The following is a 24,597-nucleotide window of genomic DNA, read 5'->3' as shown; positions in this document are numbered from 1 at the left end:
TACCAACCCAAAGATTCATATGTCCTTCCCTTCATCCAAGTTCTATCATCCAGGATTTCTGTTAGGTAACTTGCTTTGATTTTCTCATATATATTTTGCTGTCAGAAAAATTCCATTTAGGTAAAGAAAATCACTCTTCATAAAGCAAAAGTACATGTTGGGAAACAATGCATAGCCAGCAAAGATGACTCTCGTAAGGCAAGTTCTTATTTGCCTGATTGCCTTTGAGTCTACTTTTTCTCTAAATAAAATAATTCTTGAGATACATCATTGACCCAAAAGAGGACTCTTAACTACTTGTGAATATAGTAAGCATGGCCCTTGCCATGAAACTGCCTGAATATCCTTTTGCTCATACATGAAAAGGAAAAAGGAGGATGTATGCAGGAGTTAATTTTCTTTTGAAAATTATTGAACAACAATAACAACAACAAAACAGTGCTTGTTACAACCAAGGAATAAATTTCTAGTGAAAGCTAGATACTATGTTTTAATAGAAACTCAGAAATATTCATTTCCATCTTTCCTATACTAATGAAGCAAATGATCTTTGTCCTTCCTTTAGCCTGGCTTTCAGTAAATTCCTCTACTACTATAGATGTGGAGGCAGTGAGATGGCACAGTAGATAAAGCACTGGGCTTGGAATCAGGAAGACTCATTTTCCTGAATTCAAATCTGGCCTCACACATTTACTAGTTGCATAGCCCAGGGCAAGTTACTTAATCCTGTTGGCCTCAGTTCCTTATCTGTAAAATGAAATGGAGAAAGAAACAGCAAATCATTCTAATATCTTTGCCAAGAAAACCCCAAACAGGTCATAAAGAGTTGGACGTGACAGAAAAATGACTGAACAATAACAGATGTAAAAAACAAATGTACCCTTATTTTTTGTAAATAAACATAATGGGGTTGATAAAAGAACAATAACCAAAAGAACAAGAAAATAACTCACCAAAAGCAATATTTAATATCTTTAGTACATGACTCAAGTCCACAATCTATTTAATTGACCTTTCAACTGGTTATGAAGCACTCATTTGCTGACTTTTTAAAATTAAGAAATTAGGGACAGCTGGGTGGTTCAGTGGATAGAGAAAGACTAGAAGTCCTGGGTTCAAATCTGACCTCAGACACTTCCTAGCTGTGTGACCCTGAGAAAATTACTTAACCCACATTGCCTAGCTCTCATCACTCTTCTACCTTGGAACCAATACATGGTATTGATTTTAAGATGGAAGGTAAGGGTTTTTAATCAATCAAGTAATTTAAAAAAACATTCTAAAATCAATTTGACATGGCAACTTTACCTCTATTTTTGCAAATAAGCAGCAAAATTTCCTGAAAGATCTCTGCAGATTTCTTGCTAACAAAAAGGATGATAACTTTGAAGACATTCATTCATCTGCTACAGACATTAAAAACCAAAGTAACAATGACATTAAATGATTAAATCATCAGCATCCTTCAAAAGGTAGCAACTGGAAAAATGGTAGATTCTATAACTAAAGGAAGATGGAAGGAAATTGTATGCCTGAGTGCTTTGGGAGGTCTATACTTTCATACATTATAGAGCTGGGTCATGCAGCTACATGTAATTCTTCACAGCAATGATGAGATTGGGGGGGGGGGGGACTGTCCCTGTTGTCTACTTTCTTCTTCTCATGACCCCATCACATTAAAGAATTGCTTTGACTAAACTCTGCCAAGCAATGGGTCATAATTAAGGGTCTGTGAGGACGCCATTACTACAGTGGACCCTCTCCCTGCCAACTCCCCAAAAAAGAGGCCCATCAAAATTATTGTTACCTGCAGCAACTTCCTGGGGAATTACCTTGAGAAAGTTTACAGAATTGCTGGGCCAGCAATACACCTGCTGAGATCAGGTCCTACACCAAGCTTGTGAGTATAAAAAGTGATTTCTGGGTTGGGCAATGGGTTGGACTAGACTACCTGAATATTCTCTTCTAATTCCTAGATGCTCCTTCCTCCAGTCCTTATTTCAGACCATTAATTACTGGAGATGACTTGCAGATCCTTTCCCTGATTTTGCAGAGAACCAGCATTTTGTAGTTTACATAAGTTATAATTATTGCCTCCTTTATGAGAAAGCAAATAAACCCAGCTCTTAAAAAAGGAAAATGACATGTTACCATGTACTCTTTATAAAAAGCCTAATAAACTATGAAATAGTAAGTAAAATAAATAAATGAGTTGATAAATGCGTAGACATATAAATAAGTAGATGGACAGAGGGTTGAGTTAATAAATAAATAGAGTTGTGAATGAATGAATAAAGCATTTCATCAGATATAGATTGTCCCCTTTAACCTGGGACTTGCCTGGCTAGATGTGCCAGATGCTTGATTGTTGGGGTTCTTTCTCCTATTTTTTGTTTGCTGTTGTCTAACTGCTGATTCACCACAATAATAACTTATGGACTCAAACTTCAAGGATATATAATAAAATGCTAAACTTTTGAAATCAGATGAAGGGATTTGTATTAAGAAATATGGCAAATCCGGCCTCAGACACTTCCCAGCTGTGTGACCCTGGGCAAGATACTTGACCCCCATTGCCTGCCCTTACCACTCTTCCACCTATAAGTCAATACACAGAAGTTAAGGGTTTAAAATAAAAAAAAAGAAAAAAAGAAAAAAGAAATAAAAAGAAATATGGCAAGAACATTTCCCTTAAAATTTGCTTGGAGCCATATTCCCTCTCTTTTATGCCACCCTTTGTCACACATTTGTGGTTTTACTCCCAGAGAATTTTTTGTTATTAAATGACTGATTAATTGTTTGCCATTCAGCATAATTATAAAGTTAATGAGTCAGAAGTTCCAAGATATAAGGTTTGAATTTTCTCTGTACAGAAAAGTAGGACTTTAAGACAATCTGGCCATATTTTAGAGACAGAACTCAAGATATTTCCATATTTTAAAAAGTAATCATGTAATAATCAAGTAAAACAGGATGTGGTTGACTTAGCCTCCCTTATCAATTTTAACCTTACCTACTTAAGTTTTGCAAACGCTAAGATTTTTATGCACCTACAATTGACACAATTTTTTTAACATAGAATGTTTTTCAGGCCCTTATTCCCCACTGCCCAAACTTTTAAAATAGCTTATAATGATGCCCTTACTTAAAGTCATTCACCCCCTCCACTCCATCCTCACACAAATGCCAAAGCAGCATTATTGAAGCTCAGAGCAACACGCCACCCTCTACAATATAAACACTAGACTCCTTATTCCTATACAAATTATTGCATTTTGCTTTTAAAGCTCTTTACAACCTAGTTTCAATCAACTTTTCCTGACTTACTCTACAGTTTCACCTTTCCTGCAGGATATGCTCCATTCAAACCTCCCTGCTTGCCATTCTTCACATTTCTTGTTGTTCAGTTGTTTTCTTTTGTGTCTGACTCTTCACATCCCATTTCGGGTTTTCCTGACAAATTACTGGAGCAGTTTGCCATTTCCTTCTCTGACTCATTTTACAGATAAGGAAACTGAGGCCAACAGGGTAAAGTGACTCACCCAGGGTCATACAACGGGTAGGTGTCGGAGGCCAAATTTGAACTCATGAAAGTGTCTTTCTGACTCTAGGCTCAGCCCTCTATCCACTGAGCTACCCTGTTCTTCACATATAAAATGTCATCTCTTTCCTTCATGCCTTGGGACAGACTGTTCCCCAAGACTGGAATGCATTCCCTCCTAACTTCACCCTCATTGGATGTCTAATTTCCTTCAAAATTTGTCTCAAATATCATCACCCTCATAAGACCTTATCCTAATCCCTCTTGCTTCTAGTGCATCCCTCAAGAAAAAAAGATGCTTTGTATTTCTTCTATATTTATATAAATATGTATGTCTCTACCATTGAAATCAAAGCTACTTAGGAGCAAAGATTCTTTCATTATTTTTTAGACCCTTACCTTCTGTCTTGGGATTAATACCAGCCAGGTAGAACAGTGGAAAGAGAGCCAGGTCTGGAGTCAGAATCAATACTTACTATCTCGGGTCTGAAGCCATCTTTGAATCCTGGACCTTCCATCTCCAGGCCTTGCTCTGTCCATTGTGCTACCTAGCTGTTCCCGGAATTATTTCTTTTTTCGTGATTCTCCAACCCTTTGCAAGAACAGCATAGTAGATTACTTAATATATGCTTGTTATTTGGTTATTTATTTATTTCGCTACCTAGGAAAAAATATAATTATTTTCTAAAAAGTGTATCTTTTTTTAATATTCTGAAATATTTTGAGGCAATCATATCTATTTCCAAGACTTAATCTGTAGTTTTCACAAATAAGAAAAATGCAACAATATTACAGAATTTGAATACGTGATTGATAGATTACAAGGTTAGTTTGATAGAACCTTTGGTCTAGGGCAGCTAGGAAAGAGAACCAGGCCCGGAGTAAGGAAAATCTGAGTTCAAATCTGGACTAAAAAACTTACAAGCTCTAGGAAAATCACTTAACCCCAGTCTGTCTCAGTTTCCTTACCTATAAAAATGAGGATTAACTTCATAGTACCTACCTTTTTGGGTTGCTGTGATGATCAAATGAGATAATAATTGTAAAGCATTTAGCACATTTCCTGGCACATAGAAATAACTAAGTGTTACCTATTACTATTAGTGCCTATAACTTAGGCAGTTGATGATCAATCTCTCAGAACTTCTGCCTAAACTCACGAAAAAGTTTCTGGAAGTCAGATTGTCCTTTGGGAATGTTGTAGTGACTAATGTAAGACCTGAGCTCTTCTGTAACTTTTCTGCCTTATACCCAGAACCACAAACAGCCACTTTTCACCCACAACTACATAATCCCAAAGTAACAAGTAAAACTAGCACCCAACCATGGCAAAGACCTTGACCAGCTGCCATGATGCAGTTTCCCATTCGGCTCAATTGACTCTCTCAATAAAGATAACTGTCTTCACTGAGTCTCAAAAGCAAGAGGCATCTTGGTACTAGGGAAAGGAGAGAATAAGAGAGCAGACTAGACTCACTCTTGAGGACAGGGCAACCGGGTAGAAGTTGCCCATTCTAAAAGATTTTGATTGTCATTGGTAACCAAGAACCAATCAGCAAATATTTATGGAGTGCAGACTATAAGAAATGTCATCAATACAGCAAGAGATCAGTATCTTCACTGGTATACAACCCCTCCACCAATACAGGTTGCAACCCTACATCTACTTATAGACTCCAGTGTTGAAAAAGAATCATTACCCAATGACGAACTTCCTTGAACATACATACTTAGAGTACTGAATCTGGATTCAGGAAAACTCCTCATTCTGAGTTCCCATCCAGCCTCAGGTACTGGCTGTGTGATCCTGGGCAAGTCACTTAACCCCTTTGCTTCAATTTCCTCATTTGTAAAATGAGCTGCGGAAGGAAATGGCAAGCCACTCCAGTATTTTTTCCCAAAAAAACCCAAATGGAGCCATGAAGAATTGGTCACATCTGAAAATGGCTTCAACAACAACAAAAGTAGTACTTAGAACCAAGCCAGACATAGTCCTGGTTCATTGTTAGTCTTTTCAGCTTTCTAGAATGTACCAGAGCTTATATTCTACTGGCTTGGCCTTCAACAATCAAGGTTCAATTGGGCTGCATGATGAGATGGTATATTAGGAACACTTGTGCTTAAAAGACAAGTTATATGAAATAAAATTATGAAATCTAATGGATATTATTGATTCTAAGTTACATTGCCATTCACAGATAAGAGGGGACTTTGAAGGTGGTCTTGGAGGCAAGGGAAGACTTCCCAAAAAAACTAGGCTTTCCTCACACCAAACATTCTATTCATTTTAAGCCAGCAGTTATATCTTCCACCTCACTCTCCATACTTCTCAACTCTCCTCCTCCATATCTCAGATTCTCATCCTCCTTCCCTCTAGTCTCAAAGGAAAAGGTGACCCTTCTCCATTCTAAAACTAGCCTTTTACTTAGCCTGTACCTTTGTTCCTATCCCCTTCTGACACCCAAGTTACCTTACTCCATCTCAATCATGCCTTGTCTCCTGAATCTTTAATCTCTATCTGCCTCTCTTCTTCTCTCCTCCACTTCATCTTTTTTCTCTCTCCCTTTTGAATGTCATGCTGACTATCTCTTTGTTCATCTCTATTTCTGTCTCTGTCTTTCTCTATCTCAGTCTCTTTCTCTATTGGTCTTTTCCTCTCTGCCTTTTCTCTCTGTGTCCCTGTCTATCTCTCTTTACATGTCTATCTCTGTATGACTGCTCTCTCTTACTTTCTCTCTCTGTCTTTGCTTCTCTACTCTGTCTCTCAGTTTGTCTCTATCGCTCTCTGTCTCTCTGACTCTCTTCTCTATGATTCCTTCCTCTTCTTAGTCAATAAAAGTGCTCATGCCTCTTCATCTTAAAACCACAGCAACAACACTTTCTCTTGACCTCAACAGCACCTCAAGTCATTATCCTTTCTCTTCCTTCCACCTTCATTGTCAGCCTCTTACAAAGATAGCAAAAAAAAAAAAAAGGTAAGGGAAGATAGAGGACCAAGAAGTGAATAGACTACTATGTTCAATGCTCCAGAAGATAAAGAGACAGAAAATGGCCACTGACTTTGTCACTGAGATCTCACTTTGAAAAGACCTTGATCAATAAAATTATGAGATCAGAAGATGTGTTCCAAGGGGGCTGACATGTGAGTAGGTGGTGGGGAAGTAAAGACAGCAAATGCAGAGTAATCTTTCTAGATGCATGATAAATGCATCTCATTCTTTTATTTTTTAATATTGGTGTTCTCTAAGGTTCTGTCTTGACTCTTATTCTCTTCCTCTACTCTCTCTCCTTTAATGATGGCATCTCCTCTCAGGGTTTCAATCATCTCTATGCAAACTATTTTCAAATCTATACCTTTATCCACAACCTTCACCCAGGGTTTTTTATTCATTTCCAACTGCCTGTTGGATAATTTCATCCTGAGTGGCATGGCCATCCCCTAAACTCAACATCTGTCAACATGGTACACATGTGTATCAAACATGAATCTGAGGAGCTACATGAAATCCACAATACTCACTAGTATGGCCAAACTAGATGAAAAAGTATTTGGAAATACTTACAGAATTAATAAAAATATAATAAAATATAAACAATGTAGCATTTTTAAACTAGGTCAATATGTGATCAACAAGGATCCTTGTGGATAGTTTCACAATTCCATTTCTATTTGAGTTGATAGTTCTGGGATAGTAGGAAAGTCTGTGTTGAAATTTTATCTTCATCATTTACTACCTGTGAGAACTTGGCCAAGGAATTTAACCTCAGTGAGACTCTGCTTAGTTACAAAACATGAGATTGGACTAGATGTTTTCTAAAGCTTCTTATAATGCTAAAGTCCAACTCTCTAACAACTCATTTGTTCATTCAACATATGTTTATTAATACCCTATTTGAGGACAGTTAGGTAGCATAGTGGTCAGAATACCTGACTCAAATCTGGCCTCAGACACTTCCTAGCTGTGTGACCCTGGGCATTTAATCTCAATTGCCTTACCTTTCTTCTGCCTCAGAATCAATACTAAGGATCAATTCTAAGACATAATGTAAGGATTTTTTTAAAAGACTCTATTCCTAGCATTATGTTAGGTACTAGGACATACACAATATTTAAATAATAGCTTTTTCCTGACCTCACAAAGTCTTAAAGTCTAGTATGGTGATAAGACAAAAATAGATAATCATAGATAACCATAATACAGAGCAGCCCATGATAGTTAATAACCGAACAAGGAAAAAATTCTCTGTTCATATTTATGAAAATGTTGTTTTAAGAAGTTTATTCAGGTAAGGTTGAAAGCAAGTAAATTTGTTTGGATTCTATAGTACTCTCCTAGGTATGAGGTATAAAGGTATAAACAAGGATGGTTTCAGTGAGAATAGAAAAGAAGAAATTAATCTAATAGGCATATTGAAGACAAAAATGGGAAGACTTGTTGACTAATTGACTGAACTGGGTGAAGGAGAAAAAGTCAAAGATGATTCAAAGGTCCTAAGCAAAAGTGACTAGAGGAAATGGGTGCCAAGATTAGAAATAAAAAGGTCAGAACTCGTCATTGGTGGGTTGTGGTGGGGTGAAGAAGATAAGTTTGTTTCAGTTGTGTTTTAGGTAACAATAATAACATGCAAATAAAAACATCAAGTTGTAGTAGAAATTATAGTAATGAAGTAGTTATCAGGACTGGAGATATAGATTTAGGATTCAACTTGTATTTGGAGATAAGGGCTGAAATGGTGGCAACAGATGAGATTGCCAAGGGAGAGGTCAGCTATAGAAAGGGAGGAGTTCAGTGCACTAAAAACTTTTAGCACCAATCATTTTGAGGAGAAAAATGAGCCTATGAAGGGTTTACAAGAGGAAGAGTCAAGGAGAAAGATATCTCAAAGAATGTCTTATCCCAAGTAGAGAAAAATTCCAAGAAGGTAGTAAACAATGCTGAATATCATAGTGCTCAAAAAGGAATAAGAAGAGGATGTTGGATTTAAAAATTCTCAAGTTACTGATGACTTAAGACTATTAGTAGTCTTGTAGATACAGAATAAAAGAGGCAAGAAAAAAAGGAAGGAAGAACAGAAATAGTAAACTAAGACAGGAAATGTTGACCACTTATTTGAAAAGTTTGAAAGCAAGGGAAAAAAAGACTATTCAATGACAATAGGAGTACTTCTTGGCAAAATAAATCTAAAACATAATCATAAAAGATTATAGTTTGAAAGTTGGAAAAATCCTTAATGATCATCTATTTCAGCTCCTTCTTTCTGACAATAACTGAAATTGAAACTCATAGAGGCTAAGTAGTTTGCCCAAAGATCCTCAGGTAGTAAGTAACTCAGCAAGGATAATGCTTATAGTCACAATCATAATCACAATAATTTGCTGCTGTTCATTTGTTTCAGTCATATCTGACTCTTCAATAGCCCCATGAGAGATTTTCTTGAAAAAGATATTGGAGTGGTTTGCCATTTCCTTCTCCAGCTCACTTGAGAAAGGGCCAAAATGTAAAGGGTAAAAATAAAAGGGTTGGACTAAATTTATAAGAGTGTGGTTGCCAGGAATTATTAATCAATTCCAAATGACTTTTTATGGTACTTTATTTACAAAAGGAGAAAGCCATCTTCACACTTGACAGATGAAGAAACTGAGGCAAGCAGAATGAAGTGACTTTCCCAGGGTCACAGAGCTACAAAGTGTCTAAGGCCAGATTTGAACTTGGATCCTCCTGACTCCAGGCTTCATTCTACCCTCTGTGCCACCTACCTGCCCTAATCATAATAACAGCTAATATTTATATATGTTTGCTATGTGCTAGGAGTCATGCTAAGTGCATGGCAAATATCTCCTTTGATTCTCACAACAACTTTTGGAGATAGATGCTATTATTATTCCCAAAATGGGCAAGGGACATGAATAAGCAATTTTCAGATAAAGAAATCAAAACTATCAATAAGCACATGAAAAAGTGTTCTAAATCTCTTAGAATTCGAGAAATGCAAATCAAAACAACTCTGAGGTACCACCTGACACCTAGCGGATTAGCTAACATGACTGCAAAAGAAAGTGGTGAATGTTTGAGGGGATATGGCAAAATTGGGACATTAATGCATTGCTGGTGGAGTTGTAAATTGATCCAACCATTCTGGATGGCAATTTGGAACTATGCCCAAAGAACACTAAAAGACTGCCCTTCGATTCAGCCATACCATTGCTTGGTTTATAACCCAAAGAGAACATAGGGAGGGGCAGCTGGGTAGCTCAGTGGAGTGAGAGTCAGGCCTAGAGACGGGAGGTCCTAGGTTCAAACCCGGCCTCAGCCACTTCCCAGCTGTGTGACCCTGGGCAAGTCACTTGACCCCCATTGCCCACCTTTACCAATCTTCCACCTATGAGACAATACACCGAAGTACAAGGGTTTAAAAAAAAAAGAGAGATCATAGGGAAAAAGATCTGCACAAAAATATTTATAGCCACACTCTTTGTGGTGGCAAAAAAAAAAAAAACAACTGGAAAATGAGGGTAAGCCCTTCAATTGGGGAATGGCTGAACAAACTGTGGTATATGCTGGTGATGGAATACTATTGTATTGAAAGGAATAATAAACTGGAGGAATTCTATGTGAACTGGAAAGACCTCCAGGAATTAATGCAGAGTGAAAGGAGCAGAACTAGAAGAACATTGTACACAGAGATAGCTACATTATGGTACAATCAAATGTAATGGACTTCTGTACTAGCAGCAATGCCATGATCCAGGACAATTCTGAGGGACTTAAGAGAAAGAAAACTATACACATTCAGAAGAAGAACTGTGGGAGTAGAAACGCAGAAGAAAAACACCTGCTTGAAAACATGAAATGATGGGGATGTGATTGAGGATGTAGACGCTAAACAATCATCCCAGTGCAACTATCAATAACATGGAAATAGGTCTTGATTAATGACACATGCAAAACCCAGTGGAAATACATGTCGGTTATGGGTGGAGGAAGAGAAAGAAAATGAATCATGTAACCATGGAAAATTTTTCTAAAACATAAAAAAATGAATTAAAAAATAAAGTAAGTCAACAATAAAATAAAATAGAGGCAGTGACATGACTTTAGAGACTGCTTGTGACACATCCTGGCTGTGTGACCCTAAGAAAGTTATAACCTCTTGGTGATCTAGGAAACTCTAATACTTCCAGAGAAGATATTGGTCTGCATTGGTTGAGGCTTTTTGTGCCAGAGAGATCACAGGTTGCATCCTTTACCTCCCTTAAGTTTCTAAAATGTTTTCCTCTTACATGTCTGTAATGTGATTGATAATAAAGCACTTTATAAACTGTACTGTATTCCACAATGAGAGAGAGAGGGAAAAAAAGCAAGACAAAGATTAAATGACTTGAATAGCATCACAAAGCTAGTAAGCAGTTTGAGTTCAAATTTGAACTCTGATCTTCATGCCCCCAGGTCCAGCACTCTATCCACAGTGCCACCTAGTTGAATCCAGATTCTCTGACTGCAAGTTCATACCCTAAAAGACTATCTATGCTATAGTTATTTAGATGTGATATTAGTTTTCAATAAAAACATTGAAAAAGTACTGGCATACAAAATATCGGTAACAATTCCAAATAAAGAAAGATAAATGATGTTGGATTACTTGGAAAAGAAATGACATTCCTGCTAATGAAAAATAATTAAACTTTTTTGTTCATCATATAGGTTGGTTTGTGGTTTACAGGTGATATAGATATCAAAGTTCCAGAAGACCCAAATGAACCTTTGCCATATAATAGACCAGCGCATCTTTTAACGGTAATTATTGAAAGCTTTAAGGAATTTCCTGTTATTATCCTCTTAACAATAACTTTGGGTTTTACTACCAGTATATGGGGATCTCCTTTCCCAGTTTCCATAACCTTCCTTAATTGCAGCCTGGAGTATAATTTGGGACACAGAGTTTTGGTTCAAGTTTTACTAACTGCTTAGTCATGTAACCTTGGGAAAACAAATTATCTTTTCAACTTAATTTCTCATCTGTAAAATTAAAGGATTAAACAAAATTGTAAAAATGAATTCTTTGGTCACATGCCCCCAAAGAGGTCAAAGATGGAAAGGCCTCAATATATAGTTGTGTCCTTAGTGAAACAAGAAAGCAAAAATCAGCCTGGAGGCCATTAATTGGGTAATGAATTAATCAAAAAATTTCCATTAAGTGAAATTAAATAAGTTTTTTAGTGCATCATTTTTTATTTTCTGTCTGGTAATATGTGATTAAAGGGGCACAAAAATTTATAACTTAAAGTGGGCAATTTCAGATACAGTTTTATGTGAGTGCTAAATCCTTGAGTTCACCTCACAAGATTATACTTAATACATTTGTAAAATGTTGATATCTATGGCTTCTGATTAAGATGATGGCATGAAAGTTCACAGAGAAGATCTGCTACCCCACAACTTTAGCAATGGCTTTAAAATGATATGAGAAAGGTCATGAAGAGATTCAAAAACGAACATTAATCAACTCCTTCATCTAGTCCAGGTCTACACAAGATAACCCCAACCCTCAAGCTTTGGAAGAAGAGCTCTACCAAGTGAACCAGCATAATCTCAAATGAACACACTGGCATGCCAGTAACCACAGTATTGATTCCAAGATGGAAAGATAAAGGAGGAGGAGGAGAAAGAGAAATAGGAAGAGATGACAACAAAGAAGATAACGACGACAATATTGTTCTGACTAAGAATGCCCCAGAGGACCTAGAAGGTTACAGAGTTCTCATTAGAGACAGTAAAGTCTGCCAACATTTGGATCCCAGGGAAGATAAAAGCAAATAGCAGCTGAAACCCAAAAAATCAAGTGCATCTTACCACCCAATTTAAAGGCTTGAGAGGAATAGGAGGCTTACACTGGAACCAAGTCACAAATCACAAACTGAAGCTAGTTTAAGAAGAAATAAAATCAAAAGCCTGAAAATTTTAGAAGAAAGTAGGAAGTATCTACTATCAAAAACAACTTACCTATTAACAGGTCAATGAGAGAGAATGTTTAAATCATTGGACTTACTAAAACCTGAAATTGAAAATTTTATCTTGGTGTAATTTTTTAAGAAATCACAAATGAAAACCACCCAGATTTATTAAATCTACCAAGAAAAGTGAAAATAGAAACAATCTTCCACTTACCTCCTAAAAGAAGCCCCAAAATATAAAGAAAAAAGTCAGTCAAATTTAAGAGCTTCCAGGTCAGGTCAAAGAAAATAATACTTCAAAGAGCCAAAAAGGAAAAAAAACTCATATACCAAAGAACCATAGTCACACAAGAGTTGGCAGCAACTTCTTTAGAAGAGAGAAAACTTTCAAATATGTTATTCCAAAAGGCAAAAAGATGAAGTCTCCAACTATGAATAACTTACTCTAGGACAGGGGTTGGCAACGTATGGCTCTCGAGCCATATCTGGCTCTTTCTGCAGGAGCCATAAAGTCAATTTTTTTTCAGGCACTGTTACAGGAGCTCACACTGTGAAGCACTGTACGGCTCTCAGGAAATCACATTTTAAAAAATGTGGTGTTTATGGCTCTCACAGCCAAAAGATTGCTGACCCCTGCTCTAGGATATTTAATATAATGATGATGGTGAGCTGGAATTGACTGTTAATGGAAGAGAAGACTTTTAAGCATTCCTGATCCCCACCCAGCTTCATCCTCTAGAGTACCCAGGAATCTCATCATCCAGCAACATCATTTCAACCCTGAAATTCACACATCTTCAGTGCTGCCTGTCCCTCAGCACTCCTCCTTCTGATTAAGGAGGAACTTCATTTAATAAGGATATTCAAGTTAGCTATATCTTCATTCCCTACATAGCTTTACTCCTCTACATTTTGTCATCATGCCCTAATGCTGAGTACCTTCCTCTTTTACTTTTTAAATTCCTTTTGTGTGTTGTTTTTCACTTTGAGATTTTCAGCTCTTTGAGGACGTGGGACCATCTTTTTTTTTCTTTATGTATTTCTAGTGCTTCACCCAGTGTCTGGCACATAGTAAATGTTGAGTTGAAATTTTGAAATATAGACAAGAAAGTCAAAATATAGCTAGAAACATACATATAACGTATACAAACGTAGAGGAAGGGATTGAAACATCACATGAAACTCTTATCTACACCAGACAAAGAACTGTTAAATACACAGAGAGACTTTGAAATAGTAATACATTAAATTCAACCCAGAAATGAGCATGGATAAAGAAAAAGGAGAGACTTAAGGGACATAACAGAGAACAAAGGGAACAGTCTCACATAAAATAAACTTCAGCTTCAAAGGATTGATAATAACAGGAGGATTAAAATAAAAGAAAAAAGTATAAGTGAATTAGCAGTATTGATCACATTCCTTCTCTTTTACTATCACCTTCTTTGTAAAGATGGAGAGAAGAATAAAAAGCAAATAGAGTAAAAGGCACAAAAATATATTTAATAATCATAACTATGAAAATGAATGGACTGAAATCACTCACAAGATAGAACAGGATAGGGGAATGAACTTGAAAGCAACACCCAATATTTACAAGTAACTCACTAAAACAAAAGGATTCATGTAGAATATAAATGAATGAGGTGGTAGTAGAATATGTTATACCTCATGAGAACTAAAAAAAAAACATGATCTCAGGCAAAACAATAATGAAAATAGACATAATGAAAATGGATAAAATATAAAGCCATATTTAAAAATAATAAAATTATGTTTTTAATGTATGTGCATTAAGTGACACTGAATCTAAGTATCTAAAGAAAAAGTTCATTAAATTACAGAAAGATATAGTAAAACTATAAATTGCAAACCAGAGTACCATTTTAAAGACTTACATAACTATAACAAAACAATAAATACAAAAGTTTAGAATCTGAATAGAACTTTAGAAAAGTTGTATGTGAAATACCTCTAACAATTACTAAATGGGAAGAGAATGAAGCTATGAATGATACATTGTCCAAAAAATTGGCCATTCAATAACACATAAAAACTTTATGAAAAATGCAAATATCTATTTTTACTACACTGTAATAAAATATATAGTCAATGTGTATCCTTTGAAGAATTCAAATTCATAGGGTTACGAATAATTTAATTTTTTAATTGTTCATCTTAGGTAAATTTCACTGAAGAAAATGATGAGTCAACATACCAAAAACTTATACTACTAAACGTTTTCATCTAAAAAGAGAAGAACAGACCTTTGAATTGGTTGTGCAACTAAGAAGCCAGAAACACAATACATTAAAAAAACTCCAAGTAATTGCAAAAATGGAGATTCTGAAAATCAAAGGAAAGATTAACAAAAATGAAAGGAAAAATACCCAGTGGATAAATTGTATAAGTTGATATTTTGGGGAAAAACTAAAAAAATAGATAAACCATTAGTTATTTGGTTTTTTTAATAAAAATCAAATTATTAACATTAAGAATGAAAAAGATTGCTCTAGAAAATATGAAGAAATAGAGAAAATTATTAGAATCTATTTAACACAAGTATAAGCCAGAAAATATGATAAGTAAAATGGAGTAATGATTACAAAAATATAAGATAAACCAACAAAACAAAACAAAAAGACAGAAATGTCAATCTCAGGGGGGAAAAATTGAACAAGTGCTGAATGAACTCTCAAAGAGAAAAAAAATGCTTCAAGAACTGTATCAAGAACTAAAACTACCAGTTCATTATATTACATAAACTATTTGTAAAAATAGAAATAAGATGCATCTTACCAGATTCCTTCTTGAGAACAATGTCTTGATACTAAACTAAGAAGAGGAAAGCAGAGAAAGAGAACCACAAAAAATATCCTGAGAAAATATTGACAAGGAAAAAAATGAATGGCAACATATTAAAAATATTGTACAATATGCTTATTTTAGATTTGGATACTAAAATGCAGGTTTGGTTCAATATTAGAAAAACTACAAGCATAAGAAATCATGATGATAATAAAAACAATAAAAATACTGATTACCTTAGTAGATATAAAATATTTTTGATAAAATATAATGTTCATCTTTTTTTAAAGAATATTAAAAGTAGTAATAAGTTACCTGTTTCCTTAATATTTTAAGTTATATCAATCCAAATCTAAGAGCTAGCATTATCTATAACATATACATGTAAGAGGAGAAGCTTCCCAATAAAATCAGGGAAAAGCAAAAGTAGTCATTGTCATGACTATGCCTTTGAGGCAAATAGGTAGCACAATGGATAGAGTTCTGGGCCGAAAGTTGGGAAGATTTGAGTTCAAATTCAGCTTCCAATCACTTACTAGTTGTCTGACCCTTAGCAAGACACTGAACTTCTGCTTGTTTCAGTTTTCTCAGCTATAAAATGCAGATACTCATAATTCCTTCTCTCCAGGATTGTTGTGAAGACAAATGAGATAATATTTGGAAAACATTTAACACAGTCCCTGGCATGGAGTAGGTGTTTGTTTCCTTCCTTTCCTTTTAATAGTTCTACAAATCCCAACTATACCAATAAGGTCAAAAAATAAATATATGGAATAAAAACATGCAAATGGAAAGAAAATGATTACTTTTGCAAGTAATAGGATGACTTACTTAGAGAATTAGTAAGAGTTCAACTAAAAATTAATTGAAGCCATAACTTTAGTAAAGTAACAAGATATGAAATAAATCCACACAAATCATCAGCTTTTTGTATATTAACCAAGAAAACTCTGCAGAAAGTTGGAGAAATTCCATTTAAAATTAATACAGAATATATAAAATATTTGAGAATCTATAACACAATTCATGCTCAGGAATTATATAAATACGGCTACAAAATACTCTTTGCAGAAATAAACATAGAGACAAATTAATCATTCTAATTAGACCATGACAATATAACAAAAATTATTACCACCTAGATTAACTTTTCATTCTAGTGTTGTACCAATAAAGCCACTAAAATGTAGTTTATAGAGATAGGGAAAATAACCATCAAACTATTTGATACTGACTTAAAAAAATAAAGTTAATCAATGGAGCAGATTAAGAACACAAAATCCAGAAGTAAATGAAAATAGTAGCATAGTGTTCATTAAGCCCATAGTTCCCCAAAAATAGGGTAGAGACTCCCTATTTAACAGAAACTCTTGGAAAGAAAACTAAAAACTGACTAAGTTGTCTTTTCACCAAAATCTCACAGCATATAACAAAATGTACTCCAAATGGCTACATGGCAGATTGAAATGGAAGGGAAAGAAAAGAAGCAAGAAATTGAGTACCTACTATATGCCCAGTGCTGTGATAAGTGCTTTAGAAATATCTCTCTTGAGGGAGCTGCTAGATGGCTCAGTGGATTGAGAGTAAAATCTAGAGACAGGAGGTTCTGTTGTATGACTTCCTAGTTGGATGACCCTGGACAAATTACTTTACCCCCATTGCCTAGTACTTACTACTCTTCTACCTTGAAACCAGTAAATAGTATTGATTCTGAGAAGGAAGGTAAGGATTTAAGACCAAAAAAGAAAGTATCTCAACTGAAAATGTCACTTAAAACACAAGATAATAAAAGGAGGTAATTTCTAGTTTTGTAGATGTTTGCATGAGGGATAAAGAGAATCACAGGCAATGATTTTGATCACATGAAATGAAAAGCTTTTGCAAAAAAATTAATGCAGCTACAATGAAAAGGAAAATTGTTAATTGGGGGAAAATGTTTGCAAGGTACAAAATTAAAATTAAAGCCTCTGATGGTCTGCCTTATATCCACCAGATTGGTAAGCATAACAAAAAAGCAAATGTCATTTATCAAAAGAGATGTTAGATGACAGACACATTAATTCACAATTTACTGTTAGTGGAATTATTAATTGGTATAGTCATTCTGCATATCATTTGGAACTAGGACCAAAAAGTCACTGAATTGTTAACACTCTTTGGCTCAGTGATGGCACTATAAAGCATATTCCCCAGGCAGAAAAAACAATGAGGGGAAAGAATCACATGTGCAAAAATATTCTTGGTGGCTTCTTTTTGTAGCAAACAACAACAATTTGGGAATAAATGAGGAACCAAGGATTGGGTAATGGCTAGACCAATGATGGCTTGTGTAAAAAATGTTGGAAGAAATGGGTTCTAGGAAGCCTTGCAAGATTTATATGAATTTGTGCATGTACAGAACCAGAACTTGGGTCAATACGGTGACCAACTACAATTTGAAAGTCCTGCAGAAGATGAGGCATTCTTCACATCCCCTGACAGAGGGAGAATGGAGGTCTAGAATGAGACATGCATTTTCAGATACAGCCAATATGTTGATTTGTTTTGCTTAAATATTCTTATTTGTTACCAGAGAATAATTTTGTTAAATAATTTGGTAGCTACAGATAGTAATAGCAAAGCCCCCAAAAGGAAAAAAAAAGTATCAATAAGGCCTTTTTTAACATACAGAAGAAAACAAAAGGGTATTCAGAGAAAATAATGAAGCTTTAGAATTAGTGTACTGATTTTATTATATATGTTTTTTAAGTTACATGTAATTTTGCAATTTGTAATATATTTGAATTTGTGCTTAAGAAGATTATTTTAACAAGTATTTGGAAGAAGAATGACAGAGAGAAATATGGAAAATAATTAGAATATTATTGTTGAATAGTCCAAATAAGAATTCTTGAAGGCCTAAGCAAAAGTAATGGCCAAATGAGTGATGAGAAGGGATTGTTTGTGGAAGATGTGGAGGCACAATTTATGAGTGGACAATTGATTAAATATATGGAGTAAAAGTGAAGAAAAAGTTAATTAAGTCTCTGTGGCTGAAGGATGGAAAATACCCTCCAACCCCCTTTTGGACATGTTGAGATGCCTACAAGACATCCAGATACAGATGAGTAGAGATGAATTAACAGAGCAGAAATGAACTCAGAATGGGTATATAGATTTGAGAGTTGTCTTCAAAGAAATGATAATTAAATCCTTTGGATCTGATTCTTATCTTATAAATCCTTAGGATCTGATCCTAAGAGAGAAAACATAAAGAAAAAAATAAAAACAGGCAAGGATCAATTCTGGGGTAATACCTTCAACTAGGAGCAAAATATGGATGTTGACCTAGCAAAGGAAATTGAGGAGAACCAGGAAAGAACAATGACATGGTAGCTTAAAGAAAGAAAGAAACCAAGAAGAGGAGGCCATTCAGTGATGTGAACTGCCTTCCTTGTACATCTCTGCTGGAATGGAACTTGCACCAGACATTTTGCCCCCTGAGAGTAGCCTAATGGTATTAAAAATCTTCCTCTGTTGGAAATTTAACTACAGAAGTATTAAAATGGAGGTAATTGGTCACTGGCTTTCAGCACTGATGCCTTAATAAGAACACTATGGAAGTGTTTAGCCCATCTCTCCAGAATGATGTCCTTATGATCTGTGTAGCTCCATCAGCGCTGAGTGGTTGAGATCTACCTTGGGTCTTTAGCCCATAAATAGCCCTCAGGACATCACAGAAGTGTTTGGGGTTTTACTATCCATGTAAAACTGAATTCCATCTGTCTTCTTATGAGATAAGAATTTTGCATCTCTTTAACTCTTGTTTGCACTTGGGAAGATTCAGAAGATCACTTAGCAAAATGAGGTAATCATTAGCAAAATGAGAGACACTAAGGTCCTTTTTTGAGCTGGACTGCCAAGCATTCAAATTCTACTGCAAAAAAAAACACCACTCCAATGCGCTGGTTACATTGTTCGAACATGGAACACCCATTTGACTAAAAAACTATTTTACACACAATTCATACAAGGAAACATTTATATGGAAGTCAGAAAAAGTGCTACAAAGACACTCTAAAGATCTCTCTGAAGAACTTTGGTACAATTATGAGACATGGAAGGCACTGGAACAGGACTGTTCAGCATGGCATGCCTGCATCAAAGAAGGCACCGTGATCTATAAGAAAAACCAAATAGCACAAAAGAAACATGAGATATGCACATTTAGAGATGTCTCCATCCCAGGTCTTCATAAGGGCTATTTGTGCCCAACCTGTGGTAGGGCCTTGCAAACTTGTTTTGGTCTGATCAGTCACACTATGCACCAACATAGTAAAGTCATTTTGGTCGTCTTCAAGGAAAGCAGACAGCAACCAACCAACCAGCCTTCTTCTATCACTTATTGAATGCTATTAAGTGACTAAGTCACTGAACTTCTCTAAGATTTGTGCTATTTAGCTAAATTGTAGTGAGGACTAAAACATATAATTGATGTAAAGTACTTTATAACCATGAAGTGTTACATAACTATTTCATGACTGTTATTAATAAATCATTATAGCATTCAAATATTAATAACAAAAATATATTTAATTAAGAGAAGTTTATGAGAGCAGTTCAATTTAAATACATAACCAACTCACTTGTTTTAATGGGAAGATATGGGAAATTGAATTCTATAGATGATCCTCAAATCTCATTCTTTTCTGGTATTTTCACATACCCCTCACCTAACCTCTTATCTGCTTCTGCTGATAGACTTAGAAACAGCCAAAAGATTGGTGTCAATATGGACAGAAATAGGGAACGAAATAATCCACAAACTCTATAATCAATCCCTCAGGAATTAAGAGGCAAATGACTTGCCATAAAAAAATTATCTTCTAATTATCTTCCAGCCTGGAACAGATGATGTTTTCCCCATAACAGATACTCCAAAAATATTTGTTTTGTTTATGATTTGTGAGTTTTAAAGCATATCCATCTTCTCTGATAATGTATTCTGCTTTGGGGTACAAATGTATATTATAAACATATTTTCCCTAAAAGACTTCAAAGAATTTCTAATCTTTGTTTTGTTTTGGGTAAAAATAAAAGCTCTCAACAGCTTATTTTAGGGATAAATAGTTAAACCTGCTCAGCACCTTGTGTTACATACACTCTGTTATCTTTTAGATGGATTCATTAAAATTATTTTCCTTTCACAGTTTTTCTTTGACTTATTTGCCGACTTCCGGAAAGATCCACCAGAACTGGACTATCTTAACATGCTCCTTTACTTTGCATGTCATCCAAATCCTGTGGAAGGGGTCTACAGAGCCCTGAGCCTAGCTATTGGAACCCATATCTTTCGAAAATATGAAGTGGCAGCTCCACCTGTGGAACATGAGCCGGTAATGGCATCTTGGAAAGAAATTAACAGTTCCTGCTGGTGGGAATCAGCAAACCCTGATGACCCTCAATCAAATAAGTGTTTCTTTTTCAAATTAAGAGATAGTATTGTTTAGTGTAGGAACACTGGCTTAAGAATCAGAAGACCTGAGTTCAAATCTTGGTTTTGCTATTGATCAGCATTGTGTCCTTGGCCAAGTCCCATTACTTTCTGGACCTTAGTTTCCTCTTCTGTAAAATTAGAGAGCTGGATTAGATGATTTCTAAAATCTATTCCATCTCCAGATTATACTATCCTAAAGCATGCATGGTTATACAGCTACATGCTTTTCAGTGGCTTCTCTCTAACCTGTAGTAGCAAAAGTAGTGGTTATGAAAATAAGTCCTCCCCACAGAATACTAGGCTCTGTTCTTCCTTTATAGACAAAGAGGGAATAATGAAGTTGCTCCATAATCCTTCTCTCTTAATCTCTGGTAATTAACAGTATCTTTTTCCAATGTGTCCATGGCTGTCTTGAGGAGTGTTACATTATGTTAAGCCAATGATTCCCAAAGTGGGCGCCACTTCCCCCTGGTGGGTGCTGCAGTGATCCAGAGAGGCAGTAATGGCCACACTTTTTTTGTATTACATTCTAGTCTGAGTTCAATAAATAGTTTCATAATTTCCAGGGGGCTCTAAGTAATATTTTTTTCTGGAAAGGGGGCAGTAGGCCAAAAAAGTTTAGGAACCACTGCTTTAAGCATTCAACTTTCTTGGATATAAAAAAGCAACAAATTTGAAATCCAAGTATCTGAGTTTGTTGCAAACTACCCTTAGGATTTTGGCCAAGTCAGCTAACATTTCTGGGGCTCATTTTCCTCATATGTCAGAATGCCCAGTTTAATTGAATGATTTCAAAGGTCCTTCTAGCTCTAATCATTATTATCCTAACTTCTCCCTGTCAAAGAAATAAATGCTTGATAAATAAAAATGATGAAAGGAAGCTTCCTGTGGTATAATCTAGCTTTGCTGGGTAGTAGCTCCTCCCCTCTCTACTTCAGAGCATGCTTCATTCTGATTTATGGTCTAGTCAAAGCCAAGACAAGACATTTATGGACTCTGGAAAGGTTGTGAAAATTGAACCCATTTGAATGAGTACCTTCTTCTCCCTATATTTCTATATGAGGTGCTTTGAGCTCTCACTGGAACACACAATCACAAAACAATTCTATATATGGTGGAAATATTTGGGAGTGAGAGGAAAGAAAAGACTTAGCTTGGAAAGAGCATTTATCATAGACTTCATTTGAAAGTGTATGAGCACTCATCCCCACCCTACTGGGTACATACTGTTCTGCTCGAATTTATAGTCAAATTATAAAAACCTGAGGGAAAAGTAAGTCTTGGGCTTCAGGAGACAAGAGGTGGCAAGTCTTCCCAGGTAATGGAGAGAGCAAGAGCAAAATCAGGGAGACAAGACTATATAAATTAAGACTAGTAAAGTTCCTCCCCTCAGCGAATTAAGAACATCACCACAGCGACAAGGTGGAAGGGAAATGAAGGCTCTGAAAGGGGAAGGGCTTAGCTGAGGACAACTCTGTACCCATTCCAAGGTTTAAATATAATAATCTAGAAATATAACGCTTTTCTTTTTTTCCAGATTATTGGCATTTTTAAAATCAGAAGCTACTTCTCGTTTTTTCAAATGATTAGTACACTGTGTAGCATATTTATCTGCTAGAGGCAAGCAACATCATTGCTCTGTGTGTGTGCTATAATTGTAATCATAAACCACCAAAGATGTAACCTAGATTTCTCTTTCTTAGTATTTCTGCTACTCGTGCTGATTTTACTTTGGGTAAGAACTGGTTTCAATCCTTGGTTTATAGAATAATCTGAAGGAAAAGAAATTGGTATTGTATTTATCAGCAGCCAGCCAGTGTTTGGGAGACCACTCATTTGTACAGTTCCTGAAAAATGTGTCCACTTCAAGGCAAACTCTTGTTTCTGACACTGTGGCATATATAGTGCTTGGTTTGGTGTTGGCACAGGGAGGAAAAATGGCAGAAAAACAACTTAATGAAATGGAATGAATGCTGAACTTGGAGCCCCAGGACTTCAGTTCAAATCCCAGCCCTGCCAACTTACCACCTATGTGACCTTGGGCAAAAGCTGTACAAGATGACCTGTAAATTCCTTGTTAGCTCTATGAGAGGATCATAGCTTCTATGCTGAAGGAATATAAAATCAGTGTAGTCTGATGGCATAGGCTCCTCCTGGTGTTCTATGGACACAAATCACTACTCGTTCCTACATTATGACACTTTTGCCCACACAGCCCCAAGTGCCAATTTTTGGTGGCTTCAAAATGGCAAGCATTGGACTGATTCAATGATTAAAAACATTTTTTTAAATCCTGAATTGCAGCTTCCCATTGCTTAATGACAATGTTTTGTTGACAGAAATTCACAAATCCTCGAGAACTTGTCAGGGCTAGCGTGGATTAGCATCATTTCAACCTTTCTGCCAACTATTCAGCTATTTGTACAACAGCATTCCTCTGTCAGAGCTTTGATGCTAAGCTAATTACTGCTTTTTTTATCTACCTGAACATTAATTCATCTCCAAAATATTGTTCATGAACTTTGTATAAGAACTCTCAGAATCCCTATTCTTCCGAGACCTGCCTTAGAAAGAGATCAGCCTTTCCTGCCATGCATCATAATGTATCCAAGTGCCTTTCTGAGTTAATATGCCTTTACTCATGAGCAGTCTGTCTCTTGTCTCACACAGCCACAAGGCTTCTACTAAATGAACGTACTTCAGTAGCTCTAAAGGTGATAGAACTGAAGAGAATAATTCAAGGATTATTTTTCCTTCAAAATTTTAGAATCTTAAATAAGTTTTTCAGATGAAAATTATCACCTCTAAAGATACTTTACCCATGTGTACACCATAAACATGACAGGATAAGAGAAATAGTAGAGAAAAAGCAATTCTCCCATGTTGGGTACATGGACAATAATCCCATGAGCATTAGGTTCTGGGAAAAGTAAGGTGAAAAAAAACACAGTCCTGTCAATCAAGGGCATTACATCTTATTCAGGTAAACCACACATAGTGTGGTTTTAGTACATAGAAAGATATGTATGTGAATGCATGTTGTATGCATATGTATACTTATGCAAAGTGTCTCTAAAAGTCTTGATGTTGTTTAAGCTTTAACATATATGTATGCATGTGAATAAATATATGTATGTGAGCAAATCATGACATATTTATCCTATTTTGGTTATCACCATACATGTGTGGCTGGTTTTTTTTTTATTTTCTGCATTGCATGTGCTAAACTTCAGTGGTAATTCATTCAGATTTTCATCACTCATTCCCTTTCATTTATGTAATAAATACTATATTGATCCTTTTTGCTTTGTGAAATTATGACAGACAACGTGATGCTGCCCAGAGCCTCTTACATCAAGTCAGATGGATCAGTTTCTTGTTCTCTTCCCCATGGAAAGATGTGTCTGCATGAGGATAAGAAGAAGTCCTAGAAAGCAGGGTTTAAGATATTCAAGGGCTCACTATGAATTAAATCCAGAATGTTAAATAAATATTCCTTGTGCCAAAATTGTGAAGATGCCAAGGCCCACTGCAATTTGGTCAACTTTAATCTTTTTTTTTTCACCATTTTCTCTTGAGGATATTCACGTGGGTCAATCCATATCTCTAATTTTTAATGTTTAGAGCATGTATATTCTAGTTGAGGTTCTTAATTCTGTAGTTGAGGTTCTTAATTCTGTAGCCTAATTGTTTTCCAAACTGTGGCACGTACCCTAATTTCTGTTGCATAAGGAGGGGGAAGAAGTGTATCTTAAATAATTTGTTTTATCAGGTGTGTACATTCCAGATTAAACCTACTTTCTCCTGAATCACTTTTGC

The 24,597-nt window shown here is 35.7% G+C and overlaps 1 protein-coding gene across 1 annotated transcript in view; it reads left to right on the top strand.

The window, feature by feature from the left end:
• LOC123252060 (adenylyl cyclase-associated protein 1-like) overlaps positions 1-24,597 on the top strand; it is a 44,869-nt gene that overhangs the window by 13,358 nt on the left and 6,914 nt on the right. Inside the window, 2 exon segments of the mRNA XM_044681429.1 lie at positions 11,245-11,337; positions 20,492-20,677. Coding sequence (XP_044537364.1) covers positions 11,245-11,337; positions 20,492-20,677 — 279 coding nt within the window.

This window comes from Gracilinanus agilis, chromosome 1, assembly GCF_016433145.1.
Source record: "Gracilinanus agilis isolate LMUSP501 chromosome 1, AgileGrace, whole genome shotgun sequence".
In the NCBI taxonomy this organism is placed as follows: Eukaryota; Metazoa; Chordata; class Mammalia; order Didelphimorphia; family Didelphidae; genus Gracilinanus; species Gracilinanus agilis.
Note: the sequence above shows the minus strand (reverse complement) of the source record. Positions and strands in the feature narration are given on the sequence as shown.